This window comes from Mycteria americana, chromosome 2 (genome assembly GCF_035582795.1).
Source record: "Mycteria americana isolate JAX WOST 10 ecotype Jacksonville Zoo and Gardens chromosome 2, USCA_MyAme_1.0, whole genome shotgun sequence".
Classification (NCBI taxonomy): Eukaryota; Metazoa; Chordata; class Aves; order Ciconiiformes; family Ciconiidae; genus Mycteria; species Mycteria americana.
Window position 1 is genome coordinate 10,758,115 of NC_134366.1, and position 20,418 is coordinate 10,778,532.

The 20,418-nt window shown below is 40.9% G+C and overlaps 1 protein-coding gene across 1 annotated transcript in view; it reads right to left on the bottom strand.

The window, feature by feature from the left end:
• PTPRN2 (protein tyrosine phosphatase receptor type N2) overlaps positions 1 to 20,418 on the bottom strand; it is a 679,248-nt gene that overhangs the window by 10,274 nt on the left and 648,556 nt on the right. Inside the window, 2 exon segments of the mRNA XM_075495417.1 lie at positions 16,789 to 16,853; positions 18,950 to 19,003. Of these exon segments, the coding sequence (XP_075351532.1) occupies positions 16,789 to 16,853; positions 18,950 to 19,003 (119 nt within the window).

Sequence of the window (20,418 nt, forward strand, 5' to 3'; positions counted from 1 at the left end):
AATCTCTTGCTATCGGGTTCCCTTTGGGCTAACAGTCCAATTGAAAATTATTACATCCATCTCTCAGCAGACTTGGCAGGCAGCTGCAATTTTTGTGTTCATATAGAAAAATAAGAGGTTGGGGCAGCTTTTATTAACATTAATTCAGAAAAGCCAGAGAAAAACAAATTCTTAAAAATGCCTCTGTACCTAGAGCAGAATATATTTGGCAGAACCTAAGGGTCCGTCGTGGCAATGCCACCGAGTGCCCCTTTGTCACTTCTAAGAGTATGCACTGAATTAAGGGTCCGAATCACGCAAAGGTTTATGTTGTTAAAACAAGATTTAGCTGAATTTTTGTCACCTGCAACTGAGATCCAGAAAACCTGTCCGTGGCCTCCTAGTTCAGGACCTGCCAGACAATCTTGCTGTGTGATCACCGTTTCAGCCGGCAAATCTACGGCATTTTCTTTAGGTTATACCTTGGGTGTCTGGCCACTGCTGCTGTGTGGTGATCGGCAGCACCAGGATGCAGAAAATAGGCATGGACAGCCTAACTGCTGTGGGACTGGCTCCCTTCCCCAGTGCACATGGAGGTGCTTTCTTTTCAGACATGATCTGTGGAGAGCAAAGCAAGTCCTTGTGCCTCTCACCTTTCTTACAATAACCCAGAGCCTGGACAACCAAAGGGGATGAGGAGATGCTGATTTCCTCCTCAATTTTTCCTCCTCCAGTTTAAGATGTTTCAAGACCACCCTCTTCATTTTCCTTAAGTCCCTAACCTGACACATGTTTTCTGAAGGGATTAAGAGCAAATCAGGATTTTGGTCCCTCCTGTATCAACTCCAAGAGTAGAAGCCTGGCTGGAAATCCTCTGAGCTGAGAAGTTAACTACAGAGTTTGGCGCTCTCGCATCCGTCCTCTTCTGCATCTTGCAAGAACATCACACCGTGCCAAAGCATCAGGCAGAGGGGCAGAGGGTCATCCTAGCCCAAGTGTAACTGCCCCATCTCCGCTCCCCTGTCCCCTACTGCCCTGGTTGTCCATGCATTCTCCTAGGGCAGATGTGGGTCCATAGCTTCTGAAGCTTAGAAAGATGCTGACCTCAGGTCTCTCTTCTTTTGTACATACACTTTCATCATTAGATGGCTTGTCAAGGACAGGCATCGGCTACAATCCTGAAATCTGCTCTGTTTTAAAGGATACTCAATGGTGTGCTCTGAAGATGACCGTGGCCCCTTGGTGTGCAATTTGACAACCATTTCCTGTTGCCTGGCCCTAGGAATCTCCTGGCCCAGCCTGTGCCAATTTGGGACTTCCTTCTGGAGGCATTTAAATCTGCCCAACTATTCACAGGGGTCTCGGTGTCTAAGTTGTGGGCCACGCACCTAAAGCATTGCTGCTGCAATAGCTAACCTGTGCACATCTAGAACATATACTTGTTTAGTTCCCAGGACTGGATTAGGAGGATTGGGTCCAATGCTTCCTACAACTCTTGTAATTTAAGGGCTTAAGCCTAACTGTAATTAGGTTCATGTCAATGTAAACTTCATGCACCTCCTCATTTACCCAACTCAACTTTATAACTCAGCACCATCTTTTAAAGAATTCAGAAAAGCAACTAATAGCGAATGATTTAATTTTGTTTCCTTTGATAGAAGATAGGAGAAGATATTTAAAAATAACATCAGCTCTACAAGGATAATTTATTTGCAATATGTTCTTCATATCGATGAAAATATGTTCTTCAGCTGTATCAGAAATGGAATTAATTCATTCAGTAAATGTAACAGTGACAAGTTAGAAAAGGTATCTGACAGATATTTTTGCTAATTACCATGGGTTGGGGCATTGTATGGCTTTTGCTTCCTCCACCACCACCCCCGCATTGTACAGGAATTTACAGGAATGAGCTTTGGAAAAAATAGAAAGTTTTATTTTAAAATAAAAACAACCCAAACCTCCTTACAACGGAGCAAAGCAATACGTACCCACATATGCTGTAAAGTCTGGTAACAGTGACAGTAATTATACCTTAAGTCTGTTGCAGGTTTTGCAGTGGCAGTTCATCTGGAAAGCATCAGTAAAGGTAGACCCTTTGTAAACCCCAGCACTGGTGTAACATGGTAGCTCAATTCAGTGTTTAGTCTCACACGTGCACGTGCAATTAGGTGGGATTTTCCTGTTCCACCACAGATGTCCATGGGAGCAGAGTTGTGTGAGTACCGTACACGCTTTACAGCCTTACTTGTGGCCTCATTAGGCTACCAGGAATTAAAATGTCCCAGCAGCATCCTGGCTCAGTGTAAGAAGAATTCTCTCTTTCAGAAATTAAGATATGAGAAAAATTTAAGTCACCAACATGCATGGATGAGGTTAACCACAGTCCTGACCCAGCCTCCGAGGTGTGCTGCAAGGATGAACCCGGAGATCCTCCCGGTGGAGCTGGCAGGCTTGAGTGCCACGTGGGCTTCCCCACGGCTGCAAACGTGTATGTCCCCCCTCCAGTCAGCGATGGCCTTTACCTGAAAATACTCTAGCCTCAAGCCAACACAGTAACATATTAGGTGCAGGGAAAAGGTTCATGACAAGACCTGATAACACTTTTTAATGGCCAGATGGGCTTCTGAGCCTACCTTTGAAAGAGTTAATTCCTCCATTTCTGTGATGCAGATTGCAGGCATTTACTAGTGAACTGATGCTTGCTTTTTTATCATCATTAACAGAATGACATGCCTAATAGCATGAACACCTGATTAGAAAATACTGATTTAGCAAAACACCAAAGCATATGCTTGCACTGGAACATAACAATAGTCCTAGTGGGCCAGTGCGCTTAATGGGAAGCTTCTTTTGAAGGGTTTTGTCAGTAGAACTCCCTGAAACATCAGTTTTTACTGATCAGTGTCCCCCCGCCCATAGGTTGTGATCGGCACATCACCCACAAGCACTTCTGATGTCCTCAGCCATAGGTAATTAAAAGGAAAAGGAGAGCAAAGTATGATTTTGCCCAAAGCCCGTGTCTTGGTCAGAGGCCAGGGGGTTAGAGGCAAGGTGAAGCAGAGGCAGAGATTGGTTTGCTACCTCCTTTTCTCCATTTCTGAATGCCTCTGATACTATGGTGATGGGAACTACCTAAGTGCCTGGAGAGGCTGATCAACAAAACTTAGGGTTGGGCAGCTGTTTTGGAAGCAAAATATCTTGGAAGAAGAAAATTCACAGAAAAAAGGATGAAATCAATGGCATAGGATAAAGCCAGCATGACTTGTTTTCTCTCTCCATGAGCAAACCTCTCTGCCTCCCCCGCATCCACCACTACATGTTCTGCATCTAATCCCGTATTGTGCCTAAAACAAATGACTTTAAATATATATTGCTAGTCCACTATTAAATCTCATTTTGTGATGAGGGCTTTTTTTCTATTCAAACTTACGCTAGATTGCTGTTATATTATGTAAATTCAGCTCACTTCCACTGATGTGTGCGATAGCCTGTAGAAAGTTCTCCGGTGACAGAGACGGACAAAGGAAGAGATTTTTAAGGCACAAAGGGAGGTCTGAACCCAGCCTGCATTCACAGGTGAGAGGAGCTCAGTGTTTAACTGCAGTGTGAGCTTCCCACTCTCTTTGGAATTATTTTGTTGGAGTCTGACACAAATCCAACACCTTCTTCGCCACGCTGAGGCTTTCTCTTTAATCTGAGAGTACAGCAGTATGGCATAACGTTCTATAGTACCCAATAACACTTGACTTATGCTTTGGAGCCATTTCAGGTGACAAAACATACAGCATATGTTACATGCCATTGGGAGAGAGAGATATTGCATCTAAGGACATTAGGGTCAAATCATGCTCTTACTGAGATGGCCCTGAAATATCCACACACTGCTAAGATATTTTAAACATTGCTTATCTGGAAAGCCCACGTACAAACTAAATTTGATGCAGTGGTTTAGAGTACAAGCTGGAAGAACTTGACCCTCTGATTCCAAGGCTATCCTGTTATTGGAAGTCTTTTGCTCAGGCTACCAAACGATGAAGTCCAGTAATAGATGGAGATATCAATTTATTGTCATACAACAAATAATCTAGAGGAAGGGCTAAAAATACTAGGCTGGAGAGCACTGACAATTGGAAAAGAGAACACAAAATGCATCAAAAAGGCAATATTTTCTATCTTTTCTCCCCACCAATACATATCTGCTTAACAGTGCTACTGGTTTCGGAAAATAAAGAGTGGGATAAAAAAGGAAGCATTTAAAGAATAAAGAATTGCCTTTTCACCTTTTGACTGTATTTTACTCTGCAGGGAATAAATTTGGTTCGTATTTGTGACAGGTTCCTTTTTCACAATGGATTTCATTGCTTCTTTTAAATAAACGTAAAAACGTAACTTAGTGTGAGACTGAGCTAATGTTGTACCAGCAGCATTGTGAAAAATGACTGTGCAATGTGCAGGGTTGGTTTTTTTTAAACAGAACATGCATTTGCAGTAATTCACTGAGCCAGATACTACTAGCCTTCCCCCTGCCCTTAGCAGCTCAGTGAGCTAGCTGAGTAAATACCTCCAAAAGCACTTCCACCCCACTGCAAGGCAGATTTTAACTTCAGTAATTAACTATCACCTTCCTAAAGGCTTGAAGCATTCACAGTGAGTGCCCAACAACCCACATCAGGAACATTAACTGGATAAACTAAAGGAAAACAAGAGAAGATGCAAGCTGAATTATATTTTGCCCCCAAGGAGAGAAGCGGTTTCTGAAGTTTAGGGTCATATCCTTTGCGACCCTTTCTCTCCCCGCAGGCACCAATGCAGGATGCACGCTGGCACTTAACAGCTGGTGCTCCTGATTAGCAGATCTCAAGGGGTTAAAGTGTTTGCCCTTAGATAGCCGCATAAATGGAGTATCCAGCATGTCATAAAAACATGGGTAAAAGTTGAATTCCCTTTTCCTCCTGCAATAAATAACGAGCTAGCCAAATTCTGCTGCAATAGGCTCCATGAGGTGACCAGCAGCAGCTCGCGATATTTAAAATCATCATGAATTACCTAATGTTAGTTTTATGACTATAATAAGGACATCTTCCCTCTCTTCTCGTCCCCCTAACCATGGCAGGGGACCCATTTTGATAAGCACAAGAAACATGAGAAGCACTCTGTGGAGGATAATCCCTTCCACATGGCAGCAGCATTGCTGTCACTGTGATGGTACGGGAATATGACAGACAAAGTTCGCTGAGAAGGGTAACATCTTTTAATGTATCAGCTGGGAAGAAAAAACGAAGGCGTATCATTAAAAAGTGGTTTTCAGGTTCAGCAAACTACAGAGCTCATGCACCTGAAAACGTGCTGGTTTTTTTTTTTTTTTTGGTTATAAGAACAATCAGCATTTGTTACATAAATGTATGAAAATTTTGGCTTAATTAAGGCAAGCTTTGAGATTTTATTTTTACGTAATAGGCTTGAACATACTTGCACTGAAAGCAAAGTCAAAAGCTCTATTTTATTCATTACTAATGAAAAGTGCAGCGTAGATTCTGTAAGACTGATAGAATTTTATATTAAAGGACTGTATTAAAAGGAATATTTTAGCTTCTAGATGCTCTGAATTTTCTGTGTATTTATAAAAATAAAATGATCCTTAAATACTTCATCAAAGCAGTTATTTGTGGGGGTTTCTTTTTAAATAACCCAAACTGAAGAGTTTTCTTTGTGATGTTTCACAAATACATATCACTCATAAATATTACATTAAAAAGGATTTTTCTAGCTGGGAACAACTTTCAGATCTACTGGCATATATCCTCAAAAAGATACGATTATAACTCCGCAGAACGGCTATAAATTTGTTACTGTGAGTCCTAAAGGATGGCTTCGTCATTAGGTTGCTATGTTTTGATACATTCGAATTCTCTTCCAGACTGAGACTCTGACTTCCTGCACCACTTTGGCTAAATCATTAAATTCACCCCTTGTTTCACACCATCATTTATAAAACGAACCATCTTTTTCCTACCTAATAAGTTATGAAGGCAAATCCATTAATGATTACAAGGTACTTGGACACTAGAGAGGTGAGGACCTAGATAGATACTCTTATTTTTTTTCCAATACCCTTTGCACCTTTCTGTTCCCCTTGATCATAAAGTGATCACAAAGCTGAATATATGATGTAGGAGTCATGCTGAGCGGTTGTAAATGTGGGATTATTAGCACTGTTACCATTTCTCCTTAAGGAGATGATGATGATCTGTGTGGGAATAAGCATTTATCCCAACAGAAGAAAAACGGAGTACTAAGGGGAATACCGAAATGACCTGTCAAGTGCCTTTCTTTTTGCAGCAGTAAGTATTCAGTTTCATTCTAGTCAGATATTACCTGCTTAATGCATCTTTTTATATTTATTATATTGTATAGATTTTGAATTAGGCCTTGAAGGGCAAAGGGACTTGTTAGGTCAGATTAAAAACTGGCTCGTTAAAATCTCGAAGGAAGAGTCCCTAATACAGTTCTTTCACTGCCATTGCTAGAAGCTGAAAAAGATCCAATTAATATTTGCAAGAGGCTGCTGATCGGCAGCCTTTTACCCTCAGAGTCACGCACAGCGCAGTATTTGCAAGCAGTCGGGAGTGCTGTGGAAGAATCACTTGTAATATTATGAAATAGCAAAAATACACGTGAGAAAGAAAATAAGGCCAAAACCACAGTGTCAGCAAGGACAATCAGCTGTCTCATCACAGCGTGTCTGTGTTTAGGAAGAATACAAGTGGTTTTCGTGTTTGGGTGATGACTGCATGACTCATGCCTAAAAATGATGCTTCATGGTCAAAGCAACTCGTGCACAGCGGCTTTATGCTGCTTGTCTTCCCTCCCCATGTGAGGACCCTGACAAATAGGCTTTTCTGGGTTTAGTACAACATTTTCTGGCCCTCTTCTGCATTCAGCTTTGCCTTGGCAAGGAGGCAGACAATGAACTGTGGAGACCCAAGGACAGAAACCTCCTGAAGAAGGACAGACAGTAACTAGATCCAGGTCTGCCAGGAGGCTAATATACCAAAAGGACCCATCTATACTGCTGGCTGTGATAGTGTATAGAAACAGAAGTGGGCTCTCTGGGGAGTTAGCACGGTAAATCAGCACTCATGGACTATTACACTGGCATAGCTATGCTGTTTCCAATGCCCAAGCTAGCTGGACGTAGCACAGATATGCTATAGATCTGCAACGCTCCTAAAGCCCTAGATGCCTCCAGCTTCCTACTGGCAACTTCTAAAGGACAGTTCGCATAGCTGCTCCAGCGACCGTGTGCCCCATTGAGTACTTAATGTTGCAGCGAAACATTTAATCACACCATATGAGGGGCAAACTCAATCTGATTAAAGAAGAAAGGGTCATAACTAGGGGGAGTGTAACACCACTTCTTCACTGACCATTAGTTTTAATGGCATACCGGTAATATTTACTAACTAGCTTAGTCTCAAAGGCCCAGCCTCATCTCATCTACTCCAGCCATCCTTGAAGTTCGAATTGGAGTTAGTCATCTCCTCTCCCAACAGCTAAGAGAGACAGGGGAAGCTCTGATGGGCAATTCATTTGCCTGAGAATTATCCTCCAGAGGTGCGTATCGTTCTCCATTGATGGCTGAGGAGACCTAGACAACTAGGTTAGGCGAGATGCTTAGCGCTAGGTGCTTTATATGGCTAAAGTTAGCTGGAATGAACCTGGGCCGAAAAGACTCGAGATTCTGCACTGCACTTTTGGGCTCCTGAATGCTAGAATCTGCCAAATCTAACAGCGTTTGAGATCTGTGTTTTCTGTCTGTTGCCCTCCCCTCTTCCCTCACTCCCCAGTTTGGCAATTTTGATGGAAATGGCAAAAGAAAAAGCAACATGGAACCACAATGGAAAGATAAACCAGTTGCAGTACAGTGCAGGGAAGGCCATTGTGGTGGTTTAGCTTCAGTCAGCAACTAAGCACCACGCAGCTGCTCACTCACCCTCCCCTCTCCCGGTGGGATGGGGGAGAGAATCTGAAGAGCAAAAGTAAGAAAACTCATGGGCTGAGATAAGAACGGTTTAACAATTGAAATAATAATAATAACAACAACAACAAAAAATTGTAATGAAAAGGAAAATTATGAAAGAGAGAGAGAGAGGAACAAAACCTAGGGAAAAAAACCAAGTGATACAACCGCTCACCACCTGCCGACTGACGCCCAGCCAGTCCCCGAGCAGCGATCGCTGCCCCCCAGCCAACTCCCCCAGTTTCTATACTGAGCATGCCACCATATGGTATGGAATAGCCCTTGGGCCAGCTGGGGTCAGCTGTCCTGGCTATGGTCCTTCCCAGCTTATTGTGCACCTGGCAGAGCATGGGAAGCTGAAAAGTCCTTGATTTAGTGTAAGCACTACTTAGCAACAACTAAAACATCAGCGTGTTATCAACATTATTCTCATACTAAATCCAAAGCACAGCACTATACCAGCTACTAGGAAGAAAATTAACTCTATCCTAGCTACAACCAGGACAGCCATGGAAGTGAAAAACGCATTGTAAGAGTAACTGCTGTTTGTATAGTGCTCTGCTGCAAAGAAACAAGAGTATTTTCTTCCTTCAACTTGCATTGTCTGAGTGCCCATTAAATAAAAACACTTGTAAATATTAGAGTTAAAAAAGGGAGCTTAACAACAGCTAGAAACTACAAAAATAAAAGCAATTTTCATTCGTAGTTATCCAGATGTCTGCTGCTGTAGCTGCTGGAGTTCTGCTGTTGGCCAGGAGGATCATTTGATGCTTTTCATGGAAAGAGAAAAGCGTCAGCAAAAACCTAGTGAGGGGGACACTTTTAAAGATAACAAAAAAGATAAATGTATTCAGGCTGGCATTTTCATTAAAAGCTTATTCTTTCTCTGAGATGAACAAAATCTGTGTGCATGCGTGTATGCAGTTAGGGATGGACCCAACGTGTACCTGAGTCTGTGAACTGTAATTTAAGGCAAAATACAAAAGGGCTTCTATACACCTAAAACCGACCCAAATTAAAATTTCACTACCTTTATTAAAACAAAACAAAACAAAACAACAAAACAACCACAACATGGAGGAGGGAGTACTTAAAGTAATAGAAGTGAAGTAATGAAAATTATTGTGACAGTCATACACACCCAGAGTATAAATTACATAATGTATTACTGTTTACACATTTTATATTAATACTTGAAAACTGCATGTTGTAAATGTATAAATGTAAGTGATATGGCTTTGTCAGTACACAATCCAAAGGAAGACGGAACACGTAGGAACAGCCTAATATTTTAAAAACTGCTACAGGAAAATAATGCTTCTAAGCTTTCACTGATTTCAACAATCTTGCAGAGATAGAAATTCACTACTGACATGTCAGCTTTCAAGCTAATATCCTTTGTCAATGCGGAAGAAACATGCAGAAACCACTCACTGTAACTGAATGCAAATGGATGCTAATTTGAGGCCCAATCCTTCCTCACTTCCACTGTGCATGAGAACGTCACATCATACTCTATATCATCTAGGAATTGTTTCTCTTTTACATCTAGATTTCCCCCAGCTCCCCCCCGAAGTTAAAAGTAAAAGGAATATGCCTAAATTACTACATGCAAGAAATAGAAGTTAATGGGCTGCATTCCATATAGGGTAAGATAACCCGTAATCACCTATGGTCACTCTAGAAAATATCAGTGCACACATCTAAATTTAACTTACACACGCACACATGCGCGCACACACACGCGCACATGCAAAGGGTAATGATAGCAAGAACTGTGGATGTGCTGCTGCTGCCTACTTATAGGTGTTCCCCAGTACCAGCTCCTATAGAGTTCTACACAATTTGCTTCTTTTAGTACCTCTTCCAGAAACTGCCGGCGAATTACCTGGAAGGCAGTTCATCTCCACGCGCTGAATGAAACATGAACAAACTTAAGATGCTGATTGCAAAAGTGACATTTCTGAAAACACGCCTCAGTTGGCCCTAAATTCTTGGAGTCTCCTTTGGAAAATGTGAATTTTCTTTACAGGGGACACAGAAGTAGCTCACCCACATGAATCTATTAAATTGGAAGAACTACATTTTATATTACTTTCATTTTATGTTGCACGTAGGTGGCAATGCTTTCACAAGACAGTACATGGAGTGACCTGAATAAAAGATGCAACTATTACGGATTCATTCTTTAACGAAGTTTATCCTTAAAAATGACTAAACTGGTCCAGCTATAGAAGTTGTGGAATAATTACACTTTAGTTAGGTAATGTACATTGTACCCTTTACAGCCAGAAGACTACCATCTGGTCAATTAAACACTTCTCTTCAAATCCTTCTATGGACTGCTGCATGAGATTAGCTACAAAAAAAAGTAGTTCTTCACTCTGTATATAAACCTCCTTTTCCAAACATTTGCCCAGCTGCTTCTCAAACCGATAGCACAGTACTTCTATGACCAGCTTTTCCACTTTTCCATATTCTAACCTACCCATTGTGTGAAAAAATGCCGCCCAAATTCCTTATCTGCTTGTCTCCTCCTTAGTTTCAGTCAATGACCTCTTGTTTTCAAATTAGTCACTATCTCAAGCTGCTTACTGACATCAATACATTCCTTTCAGGGTCTTCTAACGCTCTATGGGGACCCCCCTTCGTGCTCCCTTTCCCAAGGAATAGCCCATGTCTGATCAGTCTTTCTTCACAATTCTTTTGCCCCAAACCCTGAATAATTAGGATTGCTTTCTACCACACTTCCCTAGTCCCAATTCTTTGCCAATAAAATCCCCAGAACAGCAAATAACAAGAAATATGGCTCTTTTAGAGTAATCCTTGAGCACTAAACTATATAAAAAAGAAAAAAGCCAAAGAAATTACATCAATAACTTGTTTGCTTTTCGTTGGAAATCTCTATATGCCATAAAGGAAACCATCAAAAAATGCAGTCCATACAACATGCACTAGGAAACATCAACCAACACCACCTTGCCCATGGTCACTAATTCATTTCACCACAGAAGCTTGTAGAACATGCTACTCTTTAACCTTCATTTTATGAACTATTAATCGATGACTCTATAGCGTCAGTAATGTGTCAAAAGCTTTAAAGCTTTATATGTCAATCTGTGTTTTGCAAAGGAAATAAACACTGTTTTAAACAGCTTGTTCTAAATAGCGAGAGCTCCCTGAGCATCACAGGCTGGACCGTAAAAAACTGTCCTATACATTCCCTATACACTTTTGCGTGTAGCTGGGGGCCCAGCTCTCATTGTGATTAATTATCTGCTGGGAAAGGCTGCAAGGATGTTTGCCTAATTGTGTTTCCAGGGTAACTCATTACATAAAAGTTACAATACATAAATGCAGCTCATTTGAAAAACCGGCCTTACACCATATGACATGTTTACATGGACACTAAGAACATCCTTCAGAAATCGAAACAGCCACATTTCAGATTTACAGGGTTAGCATTGTTGCTGCTGAGAATTGAGGCATTCTTGTGGATGGTACCATAGTGCATAAAGCAAAATCTAAGTTTTTGGCTTTACCGGCCTGCACTTTTTTCCTTTTTCCTAGAGATAACAACCTATCTCACCCAGCTCTCAAAGACCAGCAATGCCACTGATTCAAACTTAGAACATGAAAACAATTACATTTTTAAGTCCTGAATTTTTCTGCCATAAATTTTTCTCCAGAATACCACCTATTTCTAATCCCGCTTCTTGCCCTCTTACCATTAAACACCACTTTAAAAAAAAGTAATCTCTCTTTTACACTCTATATTCTCTCAACCACTGTATGGCATGGAGTATGCTCAGTTTTATTTTCATGGGAGAAGCTGGATCCTGGGCTGAAGAAATATTTCCTTGTTCACCAAGAGCATGTCAGAAATACTCTGCTCTAGACTTGTATCAGCACAACCGAACAATAGCATTTTCTCAGACTTTGCATAAGGACTCAAAAATAAGCAGATTGAAGCCATTTTAACATGAATATGGGCAAGCATTTTCTTTCATAAAACCCCTTCAGAGAGGAGCTAACCCCACAACTTCATTATGATTGTTAAATCCACACAGCAGATAAGCAAAACCTCAGCAAGGGTTCAGATTAGCCCAAATCATTTGATCGCGATGAGTCAGAAGGCGAATTAAGGAATCTTTTGTTTTGCCTTAAAATGTCACGGTATAAACTGCATCTGCTCAGGAGCTGACTCACAAGACCCTCAGACAATAGGGTAGCGGGGGCAAGGAAAGGACTTGGGGAGATAACCTCCGCAGCCAGCCCAGGCCAGAGCGTGTGTGCTCATCAATTATAATCCAAGCTTTTGAATGTGAGAGAATAAACCGTTGGTTTGGCTTTGCTAAATCCAATCTTTTTGCTGGGTTTTAGAATTCGGAAATCAATACTTTAAAAGGATTTTAAAATTCATATTCGCCTTCCCTTTGACTCATCTCATTCCAGCTAGTTCAAACACAAGAAAATGGATGGTCAGCAAACCCCAAGCAGCTGCTAGCTGCATTAATATCTAAAAATCAAACTACTATCTACACTATCCAAGCCTCTCAGTTCAGAAAAATGAAAGTGGGAAGACTCATAAGCTCATACTTTTTCTTTTTCATGCTAGAAACACTCAATAAAAATGTCTTGCAATATATCAAACTTTTAGTCACTACAATAAGCCTGCAGGAAAGACAAAAAATGAGAACATTTGCAACTTTTCTCTAGATCGCACAAAAAGAAAAAACCTGATCAGCTCAGAGTTACTGTGAGTTTGGGGTGAGGAAGGAATATCAAGCAGACTAATCTAAATCAGTTTATCGTCCCTAGTAACAAAGGATAAAACTTGTAAATACGTCAAGAACGCTGACATTCTCAGCAGAAATCAGCCTCAGAAAAACAGTCTCTGTCAAAAATCCAGCAAGCATTGTTATCTACAAAAACAACCCATTATCATTTTCTGTATTTATTTAAATCATGGAAGCGCACATGGAGTTGAAATAAATCACTTCTCAACTTCTCAGTCACTAGAGCTTGTCCTAAGCTGTCTGTTGGGGAAATGAGAGGTCACTTGGTAACTGTCTCAAAATTGTAACACCCACGTAAAAATAGTACCATAGTTACACAGTTATCACAGTTAAATCACGTTAAATAGTACTTAAATGTGTTACTGTAAGGTCAGATTCAACACTGTTTAGTTTTTGTTATTACTTTGATGGGCATAGGATCAGGGTTTTGTAATGGCTCGGCATATGAACCTAGCAAGAAAAAGAATTATAGTAATAAACTACATGATAAATAGCAGCGCTAAGTTACCGGAACAACTAAACAAAAGGATACACTTGCATTTAAAACTTTCTGCTGACACGACACAGGAATGATAGCACTGAATAGACACTCTTGTTCTCTGCCTGTTCCAGCATCTAATAAGATTATTTAACGTGGCTGTTCGGAGTGAACGCACAGATGCAGTCATTACATTTACTGCACAGAGGCCAGTGAAAGTCATTGAAACCCCAACCCAACGGGAAGCCTTCCGGATGCTGCGCAGAGCCGGAGGGAGTCCCGCAGGCCGGGGCTGCCTGGCTCCCAAAGGCAGCGGGGGGCCGGGCCGGCGTTTGCCGGGCGAGGGCTCCTGCGAGCTCCCTGCGAGCCCCGGCGTGCCCTCCCGCCGGCGCACCCCCAAACTACACCACGGGGCGGTTCTGCCCTCGGTACCAACTCACACCATTCTGCAAGTGCACTACAATAGGGTGCTTTGCCTTTTTGTTTTTAAATTTCATTCCTGCTTTCTGGAATTGTTTGGGGCGGTCAGACTGACGTGGCAGGTGTCGGGCACAAAATCCTCCCCAACTTGGTTTCTTTTCCCCTGCTTTAGGCTTTGCCGGTCCCTTGCTGGTGGTTTTTCAGGTCCCACAGGTCCCTTGCTGGTGGTTTTCAGCATCTAAAATAGCATGAGGGATGGCAACAGGCAAGACAGTAGAAGATATGAATTTATAACGTGTTTAACAGACTAAGTATTAGCACTAATTCAATGAGCAGTAGGAGAAGAAATTGTAAACGACAAAGGCATTTACAGTTAACTGTCTAAGAGAATGCAGGGAAGTAAATCATTACATGAAAAAGGAGCTCCTTTTCTCAACCTACCCTATTAAAAACCCCACTAAAGAGCCAAGGCATTTATTGATTGCTTTCTACTTTCCCACTGCCGAAACTAAGTACTCCTCTATTTACTTTGATTTAAAAATGCATTATTGTCTACTTTCTAATAAACCAGACAGTGGAACAAGAAACTCAAATTATTCTAAGTTTATTCCTAAAAGTCCGTTTTTTTTTTTTTTTTTTTTTTTTTGAAAGACTGAAGGCCTTAATCCTTAAAAGCCTTTTTGAAAGAAATGTTACTAGATGCTGGCCTTGCAGCTGGGCCCAGATTGAAAGTGCACTTACATTTTTATGTTTAGCGCTGAAGGACTCTGAAGTTAGCCCTCGCACTCCACATAAAAGCTTTGGAAAGGGCATTCTTTGCCACTCGTGCAATTCATTCTCTAAGAAAAGGAAATGGAAAGAAAGATTTCATGTCCAGGGCTTCAGGCCTTTGATCATTTGATGAACATTGGATCCTCAACCTGGGCCTCCAGCTTCTCAGGCCAGACAAAGAGGGCCCCGGCCGCATAGGCTGGGCCTCGGTTCCCGCCCGAACAAAACCTTTGGCGGCCGCACAGTGTGACAGCCTGGGAAAGGCCCACCTCAGCAGGGCTGAGATGCCCGCTCTGCCCTTTGATCTTTCATTTAAACCCCAGCCAAAGCACCAGGTCAGGGGATTTCGCGTCGCACACCCCCGTGGGCAGAGGGGAGCAGGTCAAGAACAAAATGGGGGTGACCGATCTCCAAAAAGCCCTGTGACGCCTTTCTCTGGCCAGTTTCACATGACTTGTCTGGTATTGTGAAGCGCTAAGCCCACACTTAAAATGGAATTTGACATTACATGGTACAATGGAGTCAATAAATGGCATTCTTCAGTGCTTTTACAACAAAGTCAACCCTCCCTTAAGTGGCTGAAAGCCCCAAGCTAGAAAATACTTCTCATTTACTTCTTTATGCGAGTAAATTGCGTATACTTTAAATCTAGTTTTCATTACGGCTTCTCATTGCTGATGACTGGAATGAGCCGAACAAATACCTAACAAAGGTCTACATTAATTTTACGACGTACCATTGCTTCTATTTTTAAAGACTAGGTTGTCACGTGGCACGTAACAAGCTTTGGAAATATCTCCATATTCCTTCACAGAGTGAAAACCCATTTTCCAATGAGCATGAAAAACTAATCTCATCCCACTGAAAAAATTATTTTCAGTACAGTGCTAAGGAGAAGGCAAACACACAACTTCTTTTAACATCGGCAGCAAGTTCCACAGACTGCTTGTGGGCAGAAAAGTAAGTCCATGTTCGACGAGACATGTTAACAGCCAGAATACGGAGAGGAAAAAATGCTAAACTCTTCTTTCTCAAGGGACAGGACGGCACTATGTCCCGCAGGACTGGGATACGCAAGATGCAACAGATGACCGCAAAACACTGAGTGTATTTTTAAACTATGTACAAAAATATGTCTGTGTTAGAAGATTTGAAACAACAACCGTAAAGTGATTAGAACTCAAAGAGCTAAATATTGCTTCTCTATATAAATTAATACATGTTTTTACAATTAATCTTTTTTCTTTAAATACACTTATGTGCATAATGCCAGACCAAGGTAGCTTAAGTACTCAGCTTAAGAAAGGCAAATAACTATTTTTTGTTTATTTTCAACCTCGCAACCTCCTTTTAAAAGGCGGTTCTGTGAAACTGTGATACAAACGTGGCCAAAGGCATGAGGAAAGGGTAAAATATATAAACAAAGCTGACTATTATGTTTTTTTAACATACGGTCAGGTTTACATGCCCACTTTTACCCTCCTTCCTTTTGAAGACAGCATCAGTATCAGAAATTTGGTTGAGTTCTAACATGCAAAGACTATTCCAGGGTATCTCAAGTGAACCATGAACCATTTACCAATCAATAAAAAGTAAAGGAACGGTCCCAATCTCTAGAGAATCCATAGGCTTCATTTTAAACAAACAACAGTATGTATTTATGTTGACAGATGATTTTGCACTTCATAAAATTACATCGCACAGATAAGGAAACAAAGGAACAGAAAAGTTAAATAAATTGTTCAATATTGAACAGACAGCGGCAGAGCTGGGAACAGAGCATGAGATGATTTATTTTCAGTCCTCTGTCCTGTTCGCTACAGTTTTTTTCCGCCTAAGAGGCAAATTTGTGCAGCACACGGGGCCCTGTCCGGTACCAGCTCTTCCAGGCGCGTTGGTGGCAATGGGCAGCTACAAAAAGAAAAGTAATCGCCTCTGACCCTCGAGGCTGGGTGGGTGACGGGAGTGGGCAACAGCCACGAAGCAGCCCAGGACCTAACTCACGTCACCACTAAATAAGGATTGTACAGCCCCACGGTATCTTCTTCGAAAAACTGTAATAACTATTTTAAATGATAAAGTCCAACATTCAACTGCTCCTCAACAGCACAAACCCCACCTCCTCATTCACGAAGCATTTGCGTTCCGGTTTGTTGTTTGAAATGGCTATGAAAATAAAACTTCAGAACGTTGAGGAAAGAGTACAATTTCCCTCTAATTTATTCTCAGATTTTCTGTGAATATTGCTCCCCGCATTGCCATGGCAACACAAGCACAGCTTTCAGTACCGAGGAAGTAACAAGCCTTTCGATCCTCACCTTTGGCCATTTTATTGAGAACCATGTCAATTAGAATGTAGGTTCCACTTCTTCCCGCACCATCGCTGCCAACAGAAAGGGAAAAAGAAAAAAATAGAGCCTATCAATGTGCATCTGGACTCAACAGGAAGGTACCTACCCTTAATGTTACGCTGTTACACATGGGGGGAGAGGACAGAACCAGGGGCTAAAGTAGGGTACTGAGAGAGGAGGGAAAGCTTGCGCTGAATTAACGCAAGCTGTTTGTGGAAAATTAACTATTAGCCTGCATGGATAAGAGGGATTTGGTTTGATTTTTTTTTAAGCCGAGTTGTGTTTATGCAATAAAAGCATTTTAAACAACAGTGGAAAAGTCAGTAACCCTAAAGCAGGATACTATTTCTGTTCAACAAGTGTACTTATAAGGAGCTTATAGTCACTTGTATATGAGATCAAGAACCACAGAATAAACTAGACCAGAACGTTATCCTGAAGGGTCCCAAAATGTCGCGGATTGCATTTGAAGGCAGCGGTCAGAGGGAACGCATGCAGAGACCGGTCTGAGAACCCAAGTATTTGATTACTGAGGGACTGCAGTCTTTCCTCTATATCTATACATCACGAGTGATGTGTTTTTTCTGTTTACCTTTTCCTTTAATTCTTCCTTAGTTGCAATGACCAGAAACAATGTTATCATGTAATTCCTAAGCAACAGCTTTAACTTCTGTGTATCATCAGCCCTTCCTCAGAGATGTGAGACCAAGCCTTGGGAGGGGGAAAGCTCCCTAATCTGAATGCAGCTTGTGTCCCTTTCAGAGAGCGACGTGTAATTGCCAGCATGATGCTCTTTTAGAGCTGCTGTTAGCAAACATAATTAAGACTTTAAGTAAAAGCTTTTTTTCTTTCCCTCCCCAAAATTTTTACAAAGGTGCATGTGTGACCAATTAGGCTGGTATGTAGTTTTATTAATTAAGCCATTATTTTTATTGATAGCTCAATTTGTGTACAAGAATTAATGAAAGGAAAAATAATAGAACAGCGTGAAGCACGTTATTGCATTTTGTTTACAGGCAGGCTATGAAACTTAATTTTTGTTAAGTCTCTGTAGACAGAGGTTTTTTTCTTTCAGTTACAAGATCACTGCTTAGAGAAAAGGAGGTAATGGTAATAATTTTTTTTTCTATGTCTGTGAAGGGAACAAAGACACAATCTTATTAGTTAAGCTGAATAATGAGAGACAAGGCAGCGATCAGGCCCAATAAAAACAAAAACTACTGAGCGGATGGTAGGCATTTCCATCCATCGCAGTAAGGAAAGAGCAAGAAACTTGAAGGCTCTTCATTCTCCATCAAATGTTTCTTTTCTCAGGCTTCCTGAAGGCGATGCAAAGAAGCCTGCTCCAGAGCGTTCACTTCTGCAGAGGGCCCCCTCGCAGCCAGTGGAAGGTGGCTCTGCCGAGCCACAGGTGAGAAACACGTCCCCCCCTCCTCATTCCCACCCAGCGTGGAGTGCCACATGTCCAACAACCTGCCTCTTAGCAGGGCTGGTTTTCTGTCTTCCTTATCTACAAGAATATTGTTGATAAATAAATGCAACATTCTCCCTATAACACAGAACCTCCAACGGCAAAACCAAACATTAGCGTTATTACGGTAAAGTTTTCCATTGGGCTGCCCAATAGCTTTCGTGTGCATCTATCAGACTGTCGGGCCTAAAGATAATCTGGGTTTAAAGGATTACTCAATCTCTGGGTAGGTTTCCACTCCCTGACATTGCCCTCTTCTTACCATGATCACTAACAGCAAGCAAAGGAGAAATAAAACATAATTGAGTGTTAATAAAATAAAGAAGACTAAATTGGGAGGGAATGCAAGGAACCGCTATCATTTTCAAGGAGATTTATGAAATTGAAGTGCTACTTGTATCGGAAAGGGTGGCCATACATTGTTAAGTCATGACACAACATCTATGAAATCATAGGAAAGGATAATTTTATTATGAAAACAGATCCTAAGTATTAATTAGCATAAAAACCCAGTTGGATTATATTTAATACCTTCAGCCTACCTCACTATCTGCTTAGTGATTCATCTAAAGCTTTAATTTGCCCATTTTGTTTATATCTATATTAAATTCTTACACATACAAATCTCTCTAAAGCTATTTTAGAAATTGTACTTGCCTGCAATGAACAACTACTGGACAAGAGCGACCCCTGTAGCACTTGTTTACTTTTCTGAAATAAAACAGACACAAAAAATTAATTAAGCATATTACATACTGTTTCTTTAGCCAACTGTCAAAAAAAAGCAATAAGAAAAAGCAAATATTGCAGTCTTTAAAGAAACAGTCAGGTTGATAATCTTCTAATATAACAAGCAGTTGTTACATACATAATCTTGTTTAAAGTTTGCTTCTGCTTTGCTGCTGTAGAAATCCCAGACAACATCCCATTATTGCTGTTGGCTAGGCAAAATAAATGATCTCTTTTCTCAAATGTCTCATGTCTTAGCTCCGAAACGAAGATTCTCTTGAGATGCTCTAATTTTAAAGCCAACTTTGAGTTCATGAGCTTGCTCAAAGAAACTTCGAGGGACATCAAACTGAATCCAAAATTAAAAATGGTCATTCCAGTACACTTTGTACGATGTGTGCTGATTTGTAAAACCAGTTCTCCCCAGAAAGGCAAATACCAAATCTCCTGAAAAGCTTCTCACAAAATTCTAAAATGTAATCTATTGTGGTAAAAATAACTAAAACCATCAGTAAGCTTTACTGCTTTGGTTCTAGTGCAGAAGTCTTATATATTTAATATTTAGACATTATTGTTTTCTACAGCTTCCTGGCTACACATTCTCAGTGGCAAGAGAATATATGTGAAGTCAATCAATAAAAGTACAGCTACAGAACAGGTCTGCTGATATGTAAACTCAATGAAGGAATTAACTAGTGCTGAAGCAAAGCCAGATACTCAGTCTAAGAATAGAGCCCACAAAATTGGTTTAAATCTATTTAAATTGCTTTACAAAAAACAAAATCCCAAACCCTCTCTTCTGCTCTAGGATATATTTTGCATGTCAAGTATGTTACAGGCCCAAAAAACCATAAAATATGCACACATATGTTAACCAGGCAAGCTGAATAAAGGCCAAAATGGGAAAGCATTGCTTCAAGAAATCAAAACCTTTCATTCCATTTCCTTGATAAGATGTTTGAGTTTACTGGAACTAGAAGGTCTTCTATAAAACCATTTCACAGGGCAGCTTCCAAGGGGTGCCCAGACCCTCTAATAGTCCCCAGCTCAGCGCAAGCGTTACATAGGATCCTGACTGCTAAACTGAAGCGAGCTGCTGAAATTTGGCAACTGTGGTACGATGTTATTATGAATTTTAAAGCATAACTAACCTACTGAATCATTTAGTTCTTGGCTGTTCATCTATTCACTAACATCTGTGCTGTGAAAACATGCATATATCTTTAAACATTGCTTACAGTATAGCCTGAAGATGCCTAAACTTCTAAATCTGACAGGGAGTTGGGATACCTGGAACTCAACCCAAACAGGCTACAGAGATGTTGGTGATGTCCCATGAAACCGTGTTTTCACATTCTGCTTTTTATTATTTAAGATTCTAACCAAACTTGATAACA